This window comes from Leuciscus leuciscus (genome assembly GCF_965113295.1).
Source record: "Leuciscus leuciscus genome assembly, chromosome: 12".
NCBI classification, from domain to species: domain Eukaryota; kingdom Metazoa; phylum Chordata; class Actinopteri; order Cypriniformes; family Leuciscidae; genus Leuciscus; species Leuciscus leuciscus.
In genome coordinates this window covers 10,768,619-10,788,451 of record NC_138736.1, presented here as the reverse complement: position 1 = coordinate 10,788,451, position 19,833 = coordinate 10,768,619, and the positions used below count along the sequence as shown (strand labels likewise).

Below are 19,833 nucleotides of genomic sequence, written 5' to 3'. Positions count from 1 at the left end.
TAAATAAATAAAAAAATTATGTTTCAAACTGTTTTTATTCTTTATTTAATAATTATTATTTTATTTTTTCAAAATAAAATAAACGTAAGAAAATTTTAGAAAGGCATTGTACAGACATTATATATTTTTTGAGTATATATTTTTTAGCTGATAACCAAAAAGCAACTATACGCACGCACACACACACACACACGTATATGATAAACAACTCCACGACAAGTTGATTTTTAATATGTTGTTTTGCAGATCCCTAATAGGCAGACAGCTGTGAAGCAGCAAGCAACAGTGTATGTGTAAAGAACGGCTGAGACAAAGAATGAAAAAGGAGGGGGGGGAGTTGGCCGAGTCATTTGTGCAGTGTTTCTTGTCACTATGTGCTGTGAGATAGTGCCAAAGCTCTACCCCCTCGCTTTCACAGTTCCTCGAGTTACACAAGAGACTTCAAAACGCACACAAGCCCCCGAGCGCAGAGAGGAGGAGCAGCCTCTCGGGTTTGGCAGGGCCGATCGCCGCTCTTCCAAACAGAGCAAAGTTCAGCGCCCGTAAGAGGAGCGCAGTCGCTCCCACAGACGCTGCAGACCCGCTGCTGCTGCCCCTCACGTGACCGCCTTATTGTTTACTCCAGCACACAGGCTTTCAGAGGAGACTGGGAAGAAAAACACAACACGACACACATGTTTCTTGAAGGAGGCGTCGTGGGGAGACTTTACCTGTTGTCACAGCCACAAAGAGAAAAAAAGGAACTCCGAGAAAACAAGGATCTGAGCCGTTCTCCACATGCTTCTCAGACCACAAGATGTGAAGATCAGCAATAGCAGCTCTTCAGAAGAGCTTGGGATCAAATTATTTCGCTCATATTTAAGTATTGTTTGCTACGCATTGTTTTAATAACGTCAAAAGTACTTTGGCACCAAGTCAATGCTAAAATAAAAAATAAAAAGTATAAAAAGTATAAATAAATTAAAAAAGAATTGCTTAATAAACCTGCTCTTGTCTATTATGTCATTAATTAAACTACAATTTGTCAAGAAAAAGAGAAAAACACTAATTTATTTCTTTGTTCCATTTTACTGATTGTTTATGTGAATAATTACATGACAACTTGAAGTGGATTAATTCACTTAGATAATTGAAAGCTACAGGTGACCTTTGACCTGACGTATGATAGGACGTAGGTGTAGCGTAAACTTAGGTGAGAACTGGTGATCGTGGAAGCGCAGAGGATAGAGGGGGAAAAAACTCATGAATTAGAAGTCTAAAACGAGAAGTTTTCAAGAAAAATGTCGGTGGATTCATACGGCGGGTCAAAGGTCACTCTTTTGCAGAACTCGACCCTCTCGTATGGCCGGAAGCCAGTGGTTATAGTTCATAAAGTTTTCAATATGGATAATATGGACCCATCGCTTCGATTCAGAAGGCATTTATTAACCCACTGGAGTCGTATGGATTACTTTTATGATGGATGGATGCGCTTTTTGGAGGATGGATGGGCTTCAAAAACTCGGACACTATTCAAAGCCATTACAAAGCTGGGAAGAGTCAGGATATTAATTAATGCAACTCATATACACTAAGTCATACACACCTAGGATGGCTCGAGGGTAAATTATCAAATAATAAAAAAAATTGGGTGAACTATTCCTTTAAATACTTTGGTCATTTCAAGAATAATTTAAGCAATTTCATATTATTATTTGAAAGAATTAAGAGCAATTTCATGCCTATCCTTGTATTGGTCAAGTGATCAAGGTTGAGATGGGATTTAGAAAGTAATTAGTATAAGTAATATAATACTTTTTAGAGAGAGTAATTAGTACAGTAGTCTAATTACACTGTTGAATATGTAATTAGTAGCTAGCAATTAATTACGTTTTAGAGTAACTTACCTCACACTGATTACGACTTCAGACTAGATTTCACTGGTAATGGTATCAACATCTGTCATTCATATTTAAAAACAATATTCAGAGTATCAGAGTGCCAGTGGATAAAAATCAAAATGTGATAACTGCAGTATCAAAGTCCTCAAAATTTAAAAACCTCGAATTATGCATATAACAGGAACAGTCTGACAGTAATTGTCTTGAAATGTATTGTTGAAGCTGAATAATTTGTTTAGAAGTGCTGCTTTGATGACTGCAGTAGCGGTGGAGAGGATGGATTTGGAGACGCTTCATGGAGAGAGTTTTAGTCCTAACAGTCAACAGTTATTGTAATCATGTTCTCTGAGAAGTTGCGTCTCTAAATTCATTTAAAAAAAGGTAATATTAGTTTCACAGAGCAAAAGGAAAGTTGCAGTGCCTCTGTGCAACAGGCATAATACTACTGAGTCTGAATGATGGAGCTGAGAGCTAGCGATCACAATGATACTCCATCCCTTGGGCAATATAACGAAACCTCAAAGTGCAAAGGCTCTGCAACATGTAATACATATGGTGTTTCAGAAGACATTCTTTAAACATCTGGAACATAGTGTACTGAACTGCTGAAAGATCAGCAAGAGACCAAGAATAGTATGAGCTAACCTCAACTTGAGTAGCCCTTAAAAGTGGTTAGTCTACTAAAATGTCTGTGGTGAGTAAAGACCTTCCATATAAAAAATGTGTTATGCAAGTATGGGAATTAGGAAGCTGTATTACAGCATGCAGGAGTAAATCAAAATCATAACATCTAATCTATACAGTGTTGTTTTGGCTTAAGCTTGGCTTTATAAGCCCTAAACCTGTGGGAGAGGGATATAGATTTAGCACAAAAAAAATTATAAATCACATTAATCATAAACAGTTTTTTTCTTCCTCCCTCAGAGGAATAGCAATTCATTTCCTTCCCTTATACTGTGTGTGTGTGTGTGTGTGTGTGTGTGTGTGTGTGTGTGTGTGTGTGTGTGTGTGTGTGTGTGTGTGTGTGTGTGTGTGTGTGTGTGTGTGTGTGTGTGTGTGTGTGTGTGTGTGTGTGTGTGTGTGTGTGTGTATGTATATATATATATATATATATATATATAAAATCATATTTTCAAATGAATATTTAATATACATTTTAGATTAAGTTTTAATAAAATTTTATGCGCTTTTGTCCTTTTTATTTGTTTTTTTATATATTTCTATTTAGCTTATAGAGTTTTAGTAGCCTACTCACAGTACTTCAACTTATTTCAGTTAGTTGCCGATGCAACATTTCTAACTGTTGTTTAAGGTTTATAGTGGAGCGGCTAAGTGCTTATGTTTGGCAGAATCGTTCAGTTTATGATACAAGCGTGAAAATTGGCATGAGCAGTCTCCATGGGTCACTTGACAAGAAAATTGTCCGAGCCAATTAGGCTTAAGAGCAATTAGGCTTAAGAAATTATTTAGTTGGTGATACAAGCATGAAAATTGCCATGAGCCTAATTGCTCCACTAAGGTGGTGGCCATCTTGAAAAATGGCCGCCATCTTGAAATTTCAAGTAGCTGTGGGTGGCTTATTGTCTAGTGACCATCAGAGACTGCTCATGCCAATTTTCATGCTTGTATCACCAAATAAACCACTATATCACTTAACTGCTCCACTAAGGTGTTGGCCATCTTGAAAAAAGAAAAATCTTGAAATTTCAAGTGGCTCGGACAATTTTCTTGTCAAGTGACCCATGGAGACTGCTCATGCCAATTTTCACGCTTGTATCATAAACTGAACGATTATATCACTTAGCCGCTCCACTATTACGTTTTTATCTAATATTTATATTTTTATGTCACGTTATATTTTATTTCTGCTTCAGTTCAATTAACGAAAATGATTTCTAATAGTTTTAGTTTTAATTAACAATAACAGTAAATCTTGTAAATGTAATCTTAATTAACCTATTAGCCTAAATGATTTAAAGGTGATCACCAACATCTGTTGTGGCCCTGTCACACATTGTTTAGACAAACAGGAAGTCCCGCCTGCCTCAAATTCATGCCATTGAGCCATACAGTGAAATGTCAAACCTCTTAAACAGAGCAATGTTTTGAAAACACCACAGAGCCACAATGTTCCTGCTCTTCCAGGAAGTCAACCCAAGTCCACACATTGAACTGGGATAGGAGAAAGTTATGTATTTTAATAGTGGGGGGAAAGAATCTCTGTGCTTCTGTTTGCCTGCTCATTACTCTTTCCTACTGTCACATCTCTAGCCTAAAGTCTCCCTTCATTTTCATTTCTCAGCCACAATTGGTGAGCGACACCCCCATGCTGAGAGCTTAATTAGTACATCTCCATTTTAATTAATAAAATCTTTCAGCTCGACAGAGATCGATAATTTATGTTACTAACTACACTATCAAAACTGAAAGGTATAATTAGAAATGCAGATCATTTTACGCAGGTTTATTATTTTAATAGGACACACTTGAGTAACTCAACAGCATGATGCCCCCCTGCCAGACGATATTTGCCCTAAACTACAACTCAAACTGAATTCATTCCTCTCAGTAGCCACAACAGACGACGCACATAAACTAGGCTGCACTTACCTTTACGAAACAGAGCAACAGAGAAATTTATATCCAGACTTGAATCTATAATCAACCATTTGTGTCCTCCTATGGCATCAATTATTTAATTGGAATGAACTGTGATTTTATGTAATATTAAACTTTGAATAAATAAACTGAATTATACAGCTTCATATTATAAATATTTTCTCAATACATTTACTTCAGATTTTATATTTAATTACTTATATATTATTAGGGTTAATTGTTAGTTCAGTTTAAATATTTCATAATAAGAATTACATAATTAAAAACCATATATTATTTTATATAAATATATAATTTTTAGGCAAATATATAAAAAAAATTGACTGTTATCAGTCAAAAAATTTGTTAACCAATTAAAAAAATATACCATATATAATTAACATAATAAAGTTATAAATATATTTTATTTCAAATGTTTTTTTGTTTTGTTTTTTTCAATCTTCGGAAACACTTTACCACAAGTTCATTCATTAATATTAATTTACTACATAGTTAACATGAAATAACAATGAAAAATACTTCTAAAGCATTTATTAATTGCATTTATTAATTAATCATTTAATTAATAGTTAACGTTAATTTCAACAAATTTACTAATTCATTATTAAAATCGAAAGTTGTATTAATATTATTTGATAAACCTAAGCTAACATGAACATTTTTATTGTTAATTTGTTGTATTTTTATTAACTAATGTTAACAAAGATTAATAACCACTGTAACAAATGTATTGCTCAATCTTAAAGCAACTTACATTAACTAATGGGACTTAATTGTAAAACATTATCAAATCTTCTTCGACATTTCTATTGAGATCTCACAAACCCCCCTAGTGTCATTATGAATAGTTGTTTGTGAAACTCTGACAGAGAACACTAAATTACAGTCCATTTGACTTTAAAAAAAAACCTGAAAACCGTGATATTAGTCCTTTTGATTATTGCTACAGCACATAATGTATCAATTCACACATGCAATCAATTCATCCTTTCACACTCATCAAAATTGCAGCCTCTTAAAATAACGAGACAGCCCAACAACCCTCCATCAATGATTTAAACAAAGCACTGCATATGATCCCAGTATTGATGTAATATTTTTTCTTGAGAATGCCACAGGCACTCTTAACACACCTTCAAATTGGCGGCATGCAATGAAGAGCTATGCTGCAATTACATTTAAAGTAGTCCCTCCACCGCTGTGACTGATTTACATTGTGATTTACAGTAACATGACTGTCAGAGTTACACAGCTGGAACATTTGTTTCTACTCCCATGACTGCAGTATAGAAGTGTTCAACACATAAAACAAGGCCATACTTCATTATTTACAACATTAATAAATGTAAATAGACCTGCCCATTTAAAGCTCTCAACACATCAGGCATTGTTCATAACTGAATGCAGCGTATTACACTTGCACACATATTATCGTAACTAGAAAGGCTGATGGAATCATACTTTGATCTTTTAAACTAATAACTCTCTTCAGACAGGCATCTTTAGGGAGGTTGGATGTTAATGTGGATTAATTAACAGCTTTCCTGTAGCTCAGTGGTAAGAGCATTGCGTTAACAACGCAAGGTTGTGGGTTCGATCCCAGGGGATTGCACATACCTAAGTATAAATGTATAGGATAATGCAATGTAAGTCGCTTTGGATAAAAGCGTCTGCCAAATGCATAAATGTAAATGTAATGGGAAGCCATTTCTGATCTGTTATGTTTGGTATCTATCAAGCTACGGCAAACATCTGAGCCCTTCACGTTGGTAACTTCAGATAGTGAGGACAACCAAACCTGTATTATTGCTGAGAAAGACATAATCCATTCTTGGCCACTCCCCCTCACTGATATACAGGGATTTTTAATTAATCCACTAATTTGCATAAATATTCCAGCACTTTTCATTCCAATCCGTCGCAGGTGGCCGTGACATGCAAGCGTCCGGTGATTTAAAGCTTCTAATGGAAAAGGCTGTTATTGCTTAGCAATGAAAGAGAAACTATTCACGGATGGCCTTTTTGAACACAATTTCCAGATGACTGATTTTATAGTCATCTACATTCAACCAAAACCAATCATATTTTTGCATGCATTTTACCATTAAATTGCCACCTAACTTTCATTTTTAAACAGAAAACACAACAATAATGTATTTTTAATGGCTTAAGCAAATCACTAAAGGGGAAACAGTTGCACCACTTTAGCACACTTTTTTTTTTTTAAGCTTAAAAAGTGTGTTAGTCACTGACCACCGGCTACTAAGTTTAACCAGGTGCATATGGATTGTGTAGTCATCTTGCTGCATGTTGATCCAATCAGATATAGGAACTATTTCAAAACTATTCCAATCATCGTGAGGTTCAGGGAAGTCTGAAAAAAGGAAAAAACATGCAGTGTCCAGCCTGATAAGACAGCCAGGATCAACACCAGGCGCTGTGTTGTTTGCTGGAAAGAATCCAGCATCGCAGAACTCCAGCTTTTGCAAAGAGAGGCTCTTTTCAGATGGTAATCACATGCTCTCTAAAGTTGCAGCCCAACCACCACCCGCTTACTGAAGGAACTTGTTTTCTTTGGCAACCACTAAAGCTGCTCTACTGAGAAAGCATACTGTTTGACCAGAGCAGTCCCATTCCCAGTTTATTCACCCAGCACATACGGACACTGGATCAACAGGAGGGGAAAGAGGAAGGAAAAAGCTTGTTGTTAAAAGAAAAAAGCATCAACAAAGGTCACGCCCATATTTCAAGCAATATGGCTATATGAGAGATTGTAGGAAACCTAGTAATTTGGTTGCATTCATTTCCGTAGGTTTACCACTGTAATGCAAATGCTTATTTTGATGGTACTGAGCTCTCAGAGCAATGAGTTCATTTGGAGAATCCTCCCATGTGGTTTTCTGACCACTGTCTCTGCTACAGTCTCGGTCTCCCACAGGTGAATAAGCTATAATTCAGGACCCATAAATAATGATTCAGGATCACAAATCTCTTCTTTTAATGGTTTAAAGATGCATGTACATGTTATAACACTCTAAAGTTTGTTTATTGTGCAGAGACAACTACTGTATAAGTGAGGCAAAATTTAAGTCACATTCACTGATAATCTTCCTCTCCGCTGAAGCTCTTAAACGGACTACAAAAGTCATTTAAACTATAAAAATGCTGCAAATGATGCCATTCGGGACGGGGTCTCAGATCTCTTGTGACTGAAGATCATAATTTGGCACCATATTTTATTTGAGAGTACTGAGGAATGGGGGGGGGGGGGGGGGGGGACAACTCAAATGAACAACTTAAATTTCCATCATTTTGCTTGACAGAACCAATTCCCATTCATGTTTTTTTTTTTTTTTTATGTACGGGGGGAAAAAAGAATGCGCCAAAATTTCAGCCACTGAAAAACATTTATAGAGTTTTTTTTTAAATATTATCAATGTTTTAAATGTTGTGAAATTAATTTGGAAAAAAATATTTAGAATTAGTTTAGTCATTCCAAACAAAGTTTCATTTAAAATAATTATTTTCTGTTTTGTTTTTTTCAGCCCAGTGTGTCCAGAACTTTCATTTCAGAGTATCACCAGTGGAAACGAGTGGGCAGGACATTCTTTAAAAATTCACATTTTCCACTTCATAGAAGTTAAAAAGTCATATGGTTTTTTAAACTAAAAAACTTTTTTTAGTCCAACTATTCTTTTAAAGTGGCTAATGTTGATTTTACACAATTCTGAACGAACACACACACACCATCATTCATTTCCTGCTTGCAATTAGTCTAGTGAAGGCTATTTGTCAGGCCTGCAACTTTACAGTCTGACTGCTCTTGTTCAAATAGGTTATTTCCTGCTATAGAAAAAAAACAAAGCTGCTGTAGATTCTTGTTGTACACTAGTGAAAAGATGAACCAAAAATGGTTTCCACACTCCAGCATTCCATCTTTTAACAAACCTCTCTTTTAGCAAAGCAGCCGGGGCGGGGGTTAGGGAGGTCAATAATCATGTTCGGTCAACTAATACAAGACATAATGCTTGTGTTGTAATTCTGTAAACAAATATGATGAACTAAGCTATTCGGTATCCAATAACAAACATAAAACAGCTGACGTGAGGTGGGAAACGTGTGGCTCCATTCACCCCCCCTAGACCTGCAGGTCACCAAACAAACTCCACCACACTCTCCATTGAACGCTGATTGAAAAGAAACCAAGTGGCTACTTAAGCTCCAGCCTTGTGATATTAAATTGAGTTACTGCATCTAGGTCACTGCTATTTGCAATCACAACTTCAAGAGCATGTAGCCTGGTCTCCAATAACACACTGAACAAAATTATAAACGCAACACTTTTGTTTTTGCCCCCTTTTTTTATGAGCTGAACTCAAAGATCTAAGTCTTTTTCCATGTACACAAAAGGCCTATTTCTCTGAAATATTGTTTCCCAAATCTGTCAAATCTGGCTGGCCACAATAAAAGGCCACTCTAAAATGTGCAGTTTTACTGTATTGGGGGGTCCGGGGGGGTCTGAAAACCAGTCAGTATCTTGGGTGACCACCATTTGCCTCATGCAGTGCAACACATCTCCTTCGCATAGAGTTGATCTGGTTGTTGATTGTGGCCTGTCAATGTTGGTCCACTCCTCTTCAATGGCTGTGTGAAGTTGCTGGATATTGGCAGGACCTGGAACACACGGTCATATACGCCGATCCAGAGCATCCCAAACATGCTCAATGGGTGACATTTCCGGTGAGTATGCTTGCCATGCAAGAACTGGGATGTTTTCAGCTTCCAGGAATTCTGTACAGATCCTTGCAACATGGGGCCGTGCATAATCATGCTGCAACATGAGGTGATGGTCGTGGATGAATGGCACAACAATGGGCCTCAGGATCTCGTCACGGTATCTTTTTTGCATTCAAAATGCCATCAATAAAATGCACCTGTGTTCGTTGTCCATAACATACGCCTGCCCATACCATAACCCCACCGCCACCATGGGCCACTCGATCCACAATGTTGACATCAGCAAACCGCTCACCCACACAACGCCATACACGCTGTCTGCCATCTGCCCTGTACAGTGAAAACCGGGATTCATCCGTGAAGAGAACACCTCTCCAAAGTGCCAGACGCCGTCGAATGTGAGCATTTACCCACTCAAGACGAACTGCAGTCAGGTCGAGACCCCGATGAGGACGACGAGCATGCAGCTGAGCTTCCCTGAGATGGTTTCTGACAGTTTGTGCAAAAATTCTTTGGTAATGCAAAATGATTGTTGCAGATGCTGGATGTGGAGGTCCTGGGGTGGTGTGGTTACACGTGGTCTGCGGTTGTGAGGCCGGTTGGATGTACTGCCAAATTCTCTGAAATGCTTTGGAGATGGCTCAATTCATGGGCAACAGCTCTGGTGGACATTCCTGTTGTCAGTATGCCAATTGCACACTCCCTCAAAACTTGCGACATCTGTGGCATTGTGCTGTGTGATAAAACGGCACATTTTAGAGTGGCCTTTTACTGTGGCCAGCCTAAGGCACACCTGTGCAATAATCATGCTATCTAATCAGCATCTTGATATGCCACACCTGTGAGGTGAATGGATTATCTCGGCAAAGGAGAAGTGCCCACTAACACAGATTTAGACAGATTTGTGATCAATATTTGAGACAAATAGGCCTTTTGTGTACATAGAAAAAGTCTTAGATCTTTGAGTTCAGCTCATGAAAAATGGGGGCAAAAACAAAAGTGATGCATTTAAAAAAAAATGTTGTGTATGTGCTCGGATCACCTTCCTCACAACGATTTACTCTTAAACCCTCCATTCCCTTCCCATGTCACCCGTTCCCATTTAGGTAGAACCAATGACTGTTTCAAAGCAATGAGTCACAATTTCAGAGTAATCACACCAATAACCACTAAGCCTACCGAATTTTAAGGAAGCTGGTGAACCAATATCTGATATTTTCTTTTGTCAAAGGGCTTTCTGTGTTCATCAACTTAAGTGCTTGGTGCTCACATGATTTCATACAATACACTCTTGGGCCATGGGATCTAATGATCTTCTCAAGCGCACAATAAAATCATTTGTTGCAAGGCTCCATATATTGATTTTGACACTTTACACAATAACATAGTGAAGCAAATCCTCATGTTACTTTGGCTTAAGGGATCAATCAACTATATTGGAGCTAAGAAATGAAAAAAAAAGAAAAGAAAAATCTAACCAGAACTTTTTCTGTTTGTCTAAACTGACCAGCCCTGCCAACAAAAAGGCAATTATTTTTGGCTTCTTGTCCAAAGTCGTGACTAATAGACCTCAGAGCTTAACATACACATGCTTTGAGGTTTGTGTTGTCCAAAAGAAACACAGAAAAGAAAATATATGAGCAAACATGGTTACACACACTGAGACTGAATCAATTCAAGCACGCAAATCTAAAAATTGGTTTGATTTTAGCCAGGATATGGTGATGATGAATTGCTCAGTATAGAGGCGCATGATAAACTATCATTCAGAAGTTTCAGTAAGATTCTTTAATATTTTCAAAGAAGTCTCTGCTCACCAAGGCTGAATTTATTTGATTAAAAAAGAATACAGGAAAAACATTAATATTGTGTTACATACAGTGTTACATGATCCTTCAGAAATCATTCTAATATGCTGATTTGGTGTTCAAGAAACATTTGTTATTATTATCATATATGTTGAGAACAGTTGTGCTGGTTTATTTGATGAAAGTTTTTAATATGAACGATTTAATATTTACAGATAACTGGGAAAATGTAATTATTATCGATACTGATAATGGAATTATAGCCAGTTTTAACTGCTAATTTATTACAGTAAATATCTCATGTATTATATATAATCTGTTCAGAAAACTATTTGTATATGACCACAGTACAATTGAAAATCTGTCAGGATGGAGACGTAGCAAAACAAACTACATCACAATGTTGTACATGGAGGAGTAATCGCAGTTTTCTATAAGCATTAAAAATAATGAGCTTCATAAATGGAGCACCACTCAGGCAATCAATATAACACCCGGAGATATCAGTAGTCAACCTATAGCGAATCAAACATGCAAGGCCAATTAACGCAGATAGAAATAATAAACATTTTTTGTCTGCCAAAAAATTAATTCAGTGCTCAATGAGACATTTTTTTTCCTGAATGGATGAATAGAATGTAAATTGATCTAGGAGATCAATAATTCGTCAACAAATAAGTCAATATCAGGTCTGAGTGTAGTAATAGAGCTATCAGACGGCAGATGTTTTATGTTGTGCTTCACACAAAGCTGTAAGTCAATTGATTTTTGACATTTAAAAAGCAAAAAGTCACACTAAAAACACACTAGTGTGTGTCTGTTACAAATTGCATGAGACAAACTAAAGGAAAAGGGCCGTTAACTATGTTTTTGTAGTTCTACAACTTGCTGCATGCTAGAGGTGTCAGAAAAGAAAGTACAAAAGCAGTAAAGCATTCAGACCACAAGATTCACAAACCACAAACAAGCTTGTATCAATATACCGGTGGTCTGCACTTCACTTAGAGTGCTAAATAAATATAACTACCATACACACTTCACTTTATTTAGTGTATAACAGTAAATCATGAAATTAAAGGGGTCATGACATGAGAAACAAATTTGCATTGATCTTTTGACATTTAAGAGGTCTTTGTAACATAAAAAAATCCTGCAAGTTTCATAGCTTAAAATGTCCTCCTCATTATAAATAAAGCATTTATTTAATCAAGCTCCAAAAATGCTCTTTTAATATGACTCCTTTAAAGGACAAAGACATATACTGTGAAGGTACCATACTACAGTAATAGCAGTCAGTAATTTTCATTTTGTTTGAGAAATGAATACTTTTATTGAGCAAGAACACATTCAATTGAGCAAAAGTGAAAGTAAAGACATTTATAATGTTACAACAGTTATGTTTCAAATAAATGCTGTACTTTTGACCTTTCTATTTATGACAAAATCCTGAAAAAAAATGTATCATCACCATTTCCACACAAAAGAAAAACACTGATAATCAGAAATGTTTATTGAGCAGCAAATTAGAATATTAGAATGATTTCTGAAGGATCAAGTGACACTGAAGACTGGAGTAATTATGCTGACAATCAGCTTTGCCATCACAGGAATACATTACATTTGAAAACAAATTAAAATATTAAACTTTTGTACTATTGTAATATTCCGGTTTGTACTGTATTTTTGAACAAATAAATGCACCATTGGTTAAAGACACTTCTTAAAAATAAACATTAAAATCTTACTGAATGGTAGTGTATTTACTACAGTATTTTCCAGTACTGCAAAGAATACCATGGTGTTACCATGCTAAAAAAAACTGCATTGATGTTGTTGATGCTTATATGGATTTAGATCAAAACAATATAAAATGTTTATATAATATAATATAATATAATATAATATAATATAATATAATATAATATAATATAATATAATATAATATAATATAAGAGAGAAATGCTTCAAGTTCTTGGAATCAATAACTGAAAATGAAATGAAATATCCGTTGTAAACATCACTTTTACTGAAAGAAAATGTCTAATTATAAAAGATAAGATCAAACCATTTACAGAACTTGTTAATGTCCTTTGGGATTCTGATGTTAGTTTCTATGGAGACTGACACCACTTATAAATAACGTGAAACCAACATCTCACCAGCACTTCAGTCCAGGGGTCACATTTATTAAACTTCTTACTTACTAAAAGTGTGCGTGTGCCCAAAGGCCAAAAATGGCAGCAAAAAATATTCAGACTTACAAAACCATGCGTACGCCAGAACCTGCGCAACATTCCCTTTATAGATTGTGCGTACATGCATCTTCACCCCGTCTCCTCCCCGAACCATAGTTTTACTATGCATATCCTCATCTGCATATCATTTGCATATGCATATTCATCCACGTGATACCATGTTTAACGGTACAAGACATTTCGAAAATATGAGATGAGGATTTCCCGGTCACATTACATTGCTAAAAATCATTTAGTAGCCTATCCTTACCTTGTTTTTGAATAAATAAATCAAATATATTTCAGAGAAAGTTTTTCTCAATCTTTTCCAATGGCCAAATTGTATTTTTAATTGCTATATATTTTTAATGGAAACAGATAGGCCCTATTGTGCTTTATGGATCATTATTTGCGCAAAAATATTTTCTCAGACCATGAGTTCTGCTATTACCATGCGCTAAGCAATCCTCGCTGTAGTTAAAACATTAAAACACAGCATGCCACAGGTAAAAAGTGTTCAAAAGCATCGCATCCACTACAAATATTTCTATTTATTAGAATATAACATTTTTGTAACTTCTCTGTAATGATTTCATGTAATTTAAGTGCTTACCTCCATTAATGAGAATGGCATATATTTATTTAAACTGTTATTGTGAACATGCACTGACTCATAATCAAGATTTAAAATGGTTTTCCTTCATCTGTTGTCAGTCCCTCAGCTCACCATTGGTGTCGCCAAACTGCTTTGTCTCCAAAATGTGCGTACGCATGGGCATATGCATAGAGTTTACTTACAGGTGCGCACATTCTCCCGTCAAGTTTGTTTTTAATAGATCACAACCTTTGCTTGGGAAGTGGCGTACACACGTTTCCAGCCCCGTTTATTAAGTAAACAATGCCATTCATAATTCCTTCAGTTCTCATCAGTGCCTGTAGTCACAGGGTAACACAAGGGTCATCCTGTAGCCTTACCTGGCTTGTGGTACGTCGATGCTGGAAGAGACCACCTTGCGTTTCTGTTCCAGCAGAGAAATGGAGCGGGTGTGATCCTTCTCCGGCTCCAGCGCCCGGCCCGTTCGCTTGTGCTCCAGCACCCGTGGCTCCTCTATGCTCTCCGGGCTGAGGGAGGGCGCCTCTCCTCTCGGCACACCCCCATTCTGGCCCTGCGTGGCCCCGTCCCGCTGGCCACCGTTACAGGTGCTCTGCAGAGGGAAACATATTCAAGTTTTTTCAGTCTTAACAGTCTCTCCACGTGCCTCCCGTCAGTGAAGCCCCATTTACACCTACGGGGGCCGTTATTGCAATAGACCCCAACTGTGAGGCTTGTTTGCTTGCAATCACAGTGCATTAGGCTGTATTTAAACTGTTTGTAATTTATACATTGGTCCATACAAACACCTCACCAATGAAAATCATATTCACTGATCTGCAGGCTTGTTTGTTTTAGATCTTTGCACAGCTGAAAAAAAGAAAAATAAATCCCCCTCACTCTGCCATTTCCCCCTTAGCACAACAAGCCACCATCCGTGACCACACCAATGCAATGACGAGCAGCTTTTCCACTTGCACGTCTCATCTGCACAGCTGCCGTAGACTTTTCTATTTATTGCGACTAAAGCTGCGGTACACTAAACCTCAAGCTACAGAGCGGACAAACAGGGGCCAAGACAACGCACATCACCTCATGCACCAGTGGAGAGCATGATCTAACAGTGAGCAATACAGGTCATTATCTTACCGGAACATGATTAGCTTCACTGAAGAGAGGGTAAACGCCTATCATGCTGAGCTTTGAGCATCTGGGAGTTTACATACTACAATGGAGTTAAAAATAAAATGGATTACCAGCCTCAATACCCATTTCATCACTAGTGAAGTGTGGTCATCTTAATAAACTCTATTGAATTAATAACAATTTTATTTATTTAACATTTGTCATCATTTACTCACGCTCGTGTCGTTCCAAAGCTAAATGGGTTTCTTTCTTCCGTAGAACACAAAGGGAGAAACTTTGAAGAATGCGCTGGCTGCTCTTTTCTATGCAAAAACAGTGAATTAGGACTGGAGCTTTTAAGCTTTTCATATAATAGCTTTGGGAGAAAAATTGGGGTGCACAACAAGATTTTATTATTTATTTACTGGATATTATTGAATAAAAAAATTAACTAAGTAATTGTGAATATAACAACACATAATTAAAAGTTTTACATTGTGGTGTTATCTAATGCTCACTTAAACTTTAAAAATGCTAATAATTGAATAACAATGTTAAAGGGGTGGTATAATGCCCTTTTCACAAGATGTAAAATAAGTCTCTGATGTCCCCAGAGTGTGTATGTGAAGTTTTAGCTCAAAATACGCCACATATATTTTTATATATCATGTTAAAGTTGTCACTTTTTGAGGGTGATAAAAAACGCACAGTTTGTGTCTGTCCCTTTAAATGCAAATGAGCTGCTGCTCCCGGCACAGGGGGCAGAGCTTCAACAGCTTGTGTCCTTTTACCTTACACAGACATGCACTGAAAATTTCAAAAACTTTTAGCTTTTTATGTTCAAACCAGAGTCAGACAAAGATGGAGAGACTCAAGAAGAAGTGACAACATGTAGACAACATTTCTCAATGATTAGTTGGTGAATTTATGTAGCTTATGTGTAGTTATCTTCTAGTCATTGATTAGCATATTCTGTCATGATAATCTATAAATCACGTTCCGGGGGCGGGGTTTATGTAAATTTTAGGGTTGATGTCACTAACCCAGGAGGAATGTTGTGTAGCCCCTATACCAGCCGTTTGTTGTAGTCCTTAAAAGCAATTTCTGTAAAAGAAAATATCTCCCTTTGTTTTGAACTTTGAGCGTTGTGGTTGTAACTTTGCAGATGTTGTTTATGCTCAAACAGCAACATTACACACTAACTAAAGCTAGAAAAGTGAAATCATACTCAACTACCCCTTTAAATACAGTATGTAGTTCAAATTAAATATATAATATTCCCACTGTAATGCTGTGATATGTAAATTCATTTTCAATTTGGGATTTAAAAATGTGTTTTTGTGTTTTCTTTTATTTTAGACAAATTAAATTATTGATAAATGGCAGATATTACAATTCTATTATCAGCTATAGCATGAAAATAATTATCAGCTTATCTCTATTAGTCATAATTCTAGCCCTTATGCGCTATTGACCCCAAATGACGTTTTCTGAAATAAATAAAAACATGTTCCCTTCATCTAAATGGCATGAGACTTGATGTTGTGACACTTGCTAGCAATACAAACAATAAAATAAATTGGAATGATATCTGAAAAAAAAAAGAAAGAAAAAAAAAGTCCCTCTCAGGATGTTCGGGGTCTGCCGAGACCCCAGACATTATAATGTGATTTTGTAACAAAATAATAAAAAAAATGTAAACAAATGTAATGTCACTCACTGTATTAATGTTTTTACTCTACATTTGTGCAATGTTGGGGGGGACTTAAGGCATTTTTTATTTTATATGAACAAATTCCAAAAAAAATTTTTAAATAGGATGAATGGGTAAATTAAAAAAGTTATACTTTTTTTTGTTAAATATTTGTCAAATATAAAAAAATAAATCAGCCAAAACACAGACCACAAATACATCGAAGTGAACTGGCAACCCTATTGCACATCCACAATGTGAAACGCTCTGCTCTCACACACACCCCGCCACCAAAAAAACATAGACATCAATGGGAGACTATAAAAAATAGATTTTTGTTACATGATTTGTCAAAAATTCAGTTACAATACACAAAACAAAAAATGAAGGGTCGATACCACAACACATCCCTGATGGAGTAAACACACACAACATGCTATTCCATGTAGAAGATGAATGCCAGGCTTTGGCGTATTTTCACAAGATGAACAGATTTGTTAAAGCGGCATCATGTTGTGCAAGACTTCCAAGCGTCAAATCAAAAATGCACAGTTGACAAGTTCAAATTTAAATTTCACACACTATTAAGTTCTGTCTTTCTCTCTCAAAACACACCCTTGCTTTGTGCATTTTAATGACCACAGCTTTCTCACATCATGTGGAGCACAGCCTCCAAAATGATCAAAACTATTCATAAATAAGTTCTTGTTTTTGCTAAAGAGTTAGAGGGTTTTAATCAATTTAAACAGATCTCGGCTGATCTAATAAGAGAATTAATTAGATTTGAGAGCAGGATGCACAGATGAGCACTCAAAATTAATTATCTCCAAATTATTTATTTATTTATATTTGAATATTCGTGAGGAAAATAAACACACGCACTATGCACGTTCACGTGCGAGATGCTGCACTCAAGGTTTGAAATATCTACTGTCAAAAGGAACTATGCCACTCTTTATAAACCCCTAACAAACACATCTGCTTTTCTGCCTCTGTGACAAGGTTCCATCATGACCAAAACCTCAACCAATTTAATGTGAATGAAGTGTAAACCAGCAACAAAGCCTTGGTGCGTAAGGAGTTAAGACTGGTAGATAGCCTGAGTGGGTTAATTACATTTTGATATTAAGCAGTGGAAACAACAGGGGGACGAAAACAATCCAGTCCGCCTTTGTCTGGAAATGCCACACTGTAACACACTTAACGTGAAGCCCCTCCTTAGTCGTACTATACCAGTCAACAAGTGGCATTCCCCCAAGCCGAATGGCTCTCGTTTGGGATCCAGGCGCCTTGCCAAAGCCCCAGATTCTATGAGCATGACCTCTGTAGAGCTCCGTTTTGCACTGTTACGGAGCAGCTGCTCCGGGACCATTAGCCCCCACCCTAGTTTCACATCCCTCCCTGCTTGCATTGCTTACATCTTAACCTTTTTCCCCATCATGCGTCACCAGAGAAAATGTCACCATGTCTTGTATATAATAGTTGCTTGTGTTGCATTTGAAAAGTGCAACACTTTATTATCTCTAATTGAAAATTAAATGTATGTCTGTTTGGGAGTGCAGATGTACGTTACACAAACATTAAGGTGTAGCATACTTGCCAAAAACAAACACATGCAAATCATTACATACAGGAGCATCCAAATAAAAATTGATTGCAAATATTGCATGCACGTTTCAGTTATTAAATTTTTAACCTTACAGTATTACAGCTCTGATTATAAGAGAATGAAATAGAAGAACTGGTGCCATTCTTGTAATTTTGACCCTCTTTGTTTTGATATGGCACCTCAGGCTGTTTAACTTGATGACTGCAATTAGGTCATTATAAAAAACCCTTTGTATTTTGCAATTACGTGCAAGCGACTCAGCCTGGTGTGCAATCACACAGAGTTCTGTGAATAAAATTAACATGATCTAAAGCATTAACTAAATATCAAATGACATATTTACAAAAACGCGATCACTGTTAAAGCAATTAATGTCGAAAACACTATATAAAAAATCAGTAAAGAGCCGGTTTCAGCGGAGAGATGTACGCGCGCGCACAGATGCTTCTGCTGGCGCGTGAATGAATGAATGCTGCAGAGTGTGTTTGTTTGCCACTGTTATCCACCCACTGAAGTCAGATCATCAGCGGCTTACACGGGCCCTACAGGACTACAGACTGCGACTAAAACGACCACAAATGCAACAAAACAACACTATTTTACGACAATCGATTAGAATCTAGTCAGTCGGCAAAATTGTGTGTTTGTTTACCACAGGGGTTTCAGCAGATTTCTTCTCGTGATTTGGGCATACATATTTAGTCAAGGTTTCCAGCACCGCTATTTTGCGTTGCATTCGCAAAACGCATTAAACACAACAGCGCGAGACGTCTAGTTCGCGAACAAATGACTCTTATGAACATGTTCTTTTTCATAAATGAGTCCAAAAGATTCAAAAACAAGCGTTTCCATGCGTTGAGCTCTCTCGATTTGAATCATACAGAGAATCATTCGGAACCGTCATTGAGTTCACAAATGACTCCCTCACTGAACTTGCGAGTCATTTTTGTTTTTCGTTTATGTTCGATTGAAAATAAACCGATCACGGCTACTCAGGCTTTAGGTTCGCTAGACTTCAGCTGATTGTTCATATGACAACATGTAGCCTAAATCGAAATGTATGTTTGCACCGTCGAGTTATATTGTAATAGATTTATGAATTAAAAAAATTAAAAACAAGTTAATTGTCGAATGAGATCCACTTGTAAGATGAATTCGTGCTGAAAGGAGAACTTGGGTAAGACTGTAAGATGAGAGATTTTTCTCCAAATATTTTCACAAAATATTTATATTGCACAAATACAGTCTGAATCACTAACATCATTTTAGTTTTAAATCGTTTTAGCCCCGTTTTTATAACTAACAGTTGCATAGTTTCATTCATAGTGAAGGTTAAAAAGTAATTCAAATTGCATATTCAATTCATACACTACTTCAATATGTAGCCTACTTATATTTGCAACTATTCCCATCTAACAATGAGGCCAAAATTGTCCAAATATAAAAATAAAAATAAAGTTTCATGTAATGGATTGTGAGCATGGACACCGGCGCTTCCGAACTACCATCTATATCGAGCAATTCTATAATTTGGTA

General features: G+C 36.6%; 1 protein-coding gene across 2 annotated transcripts in view; it reads right to left on the bottom strand.

The window, feature by feature from the left end:
• znf704 (zinc finger protein 704) overlaps positions 1 to 19,833 on the bottom strand; it is a 58,692-nt gene that overhangs the window by 37,807 nt on the left and 1,052 nt on the right. For both annotated transcript variants that reach the window (XM_082185181.1, XM_082185180.1), the window contains exon 2: positions 14,254 to 14,483. In XM_082185181.1, coding sequence (XP_082041307.1) covers positions 14,254 to 14,483 — 230 coding nt within the window. The remainder of the gene's footprint in view (positions 1 to 14,253; positions 14,484 to 19,833) is intronic.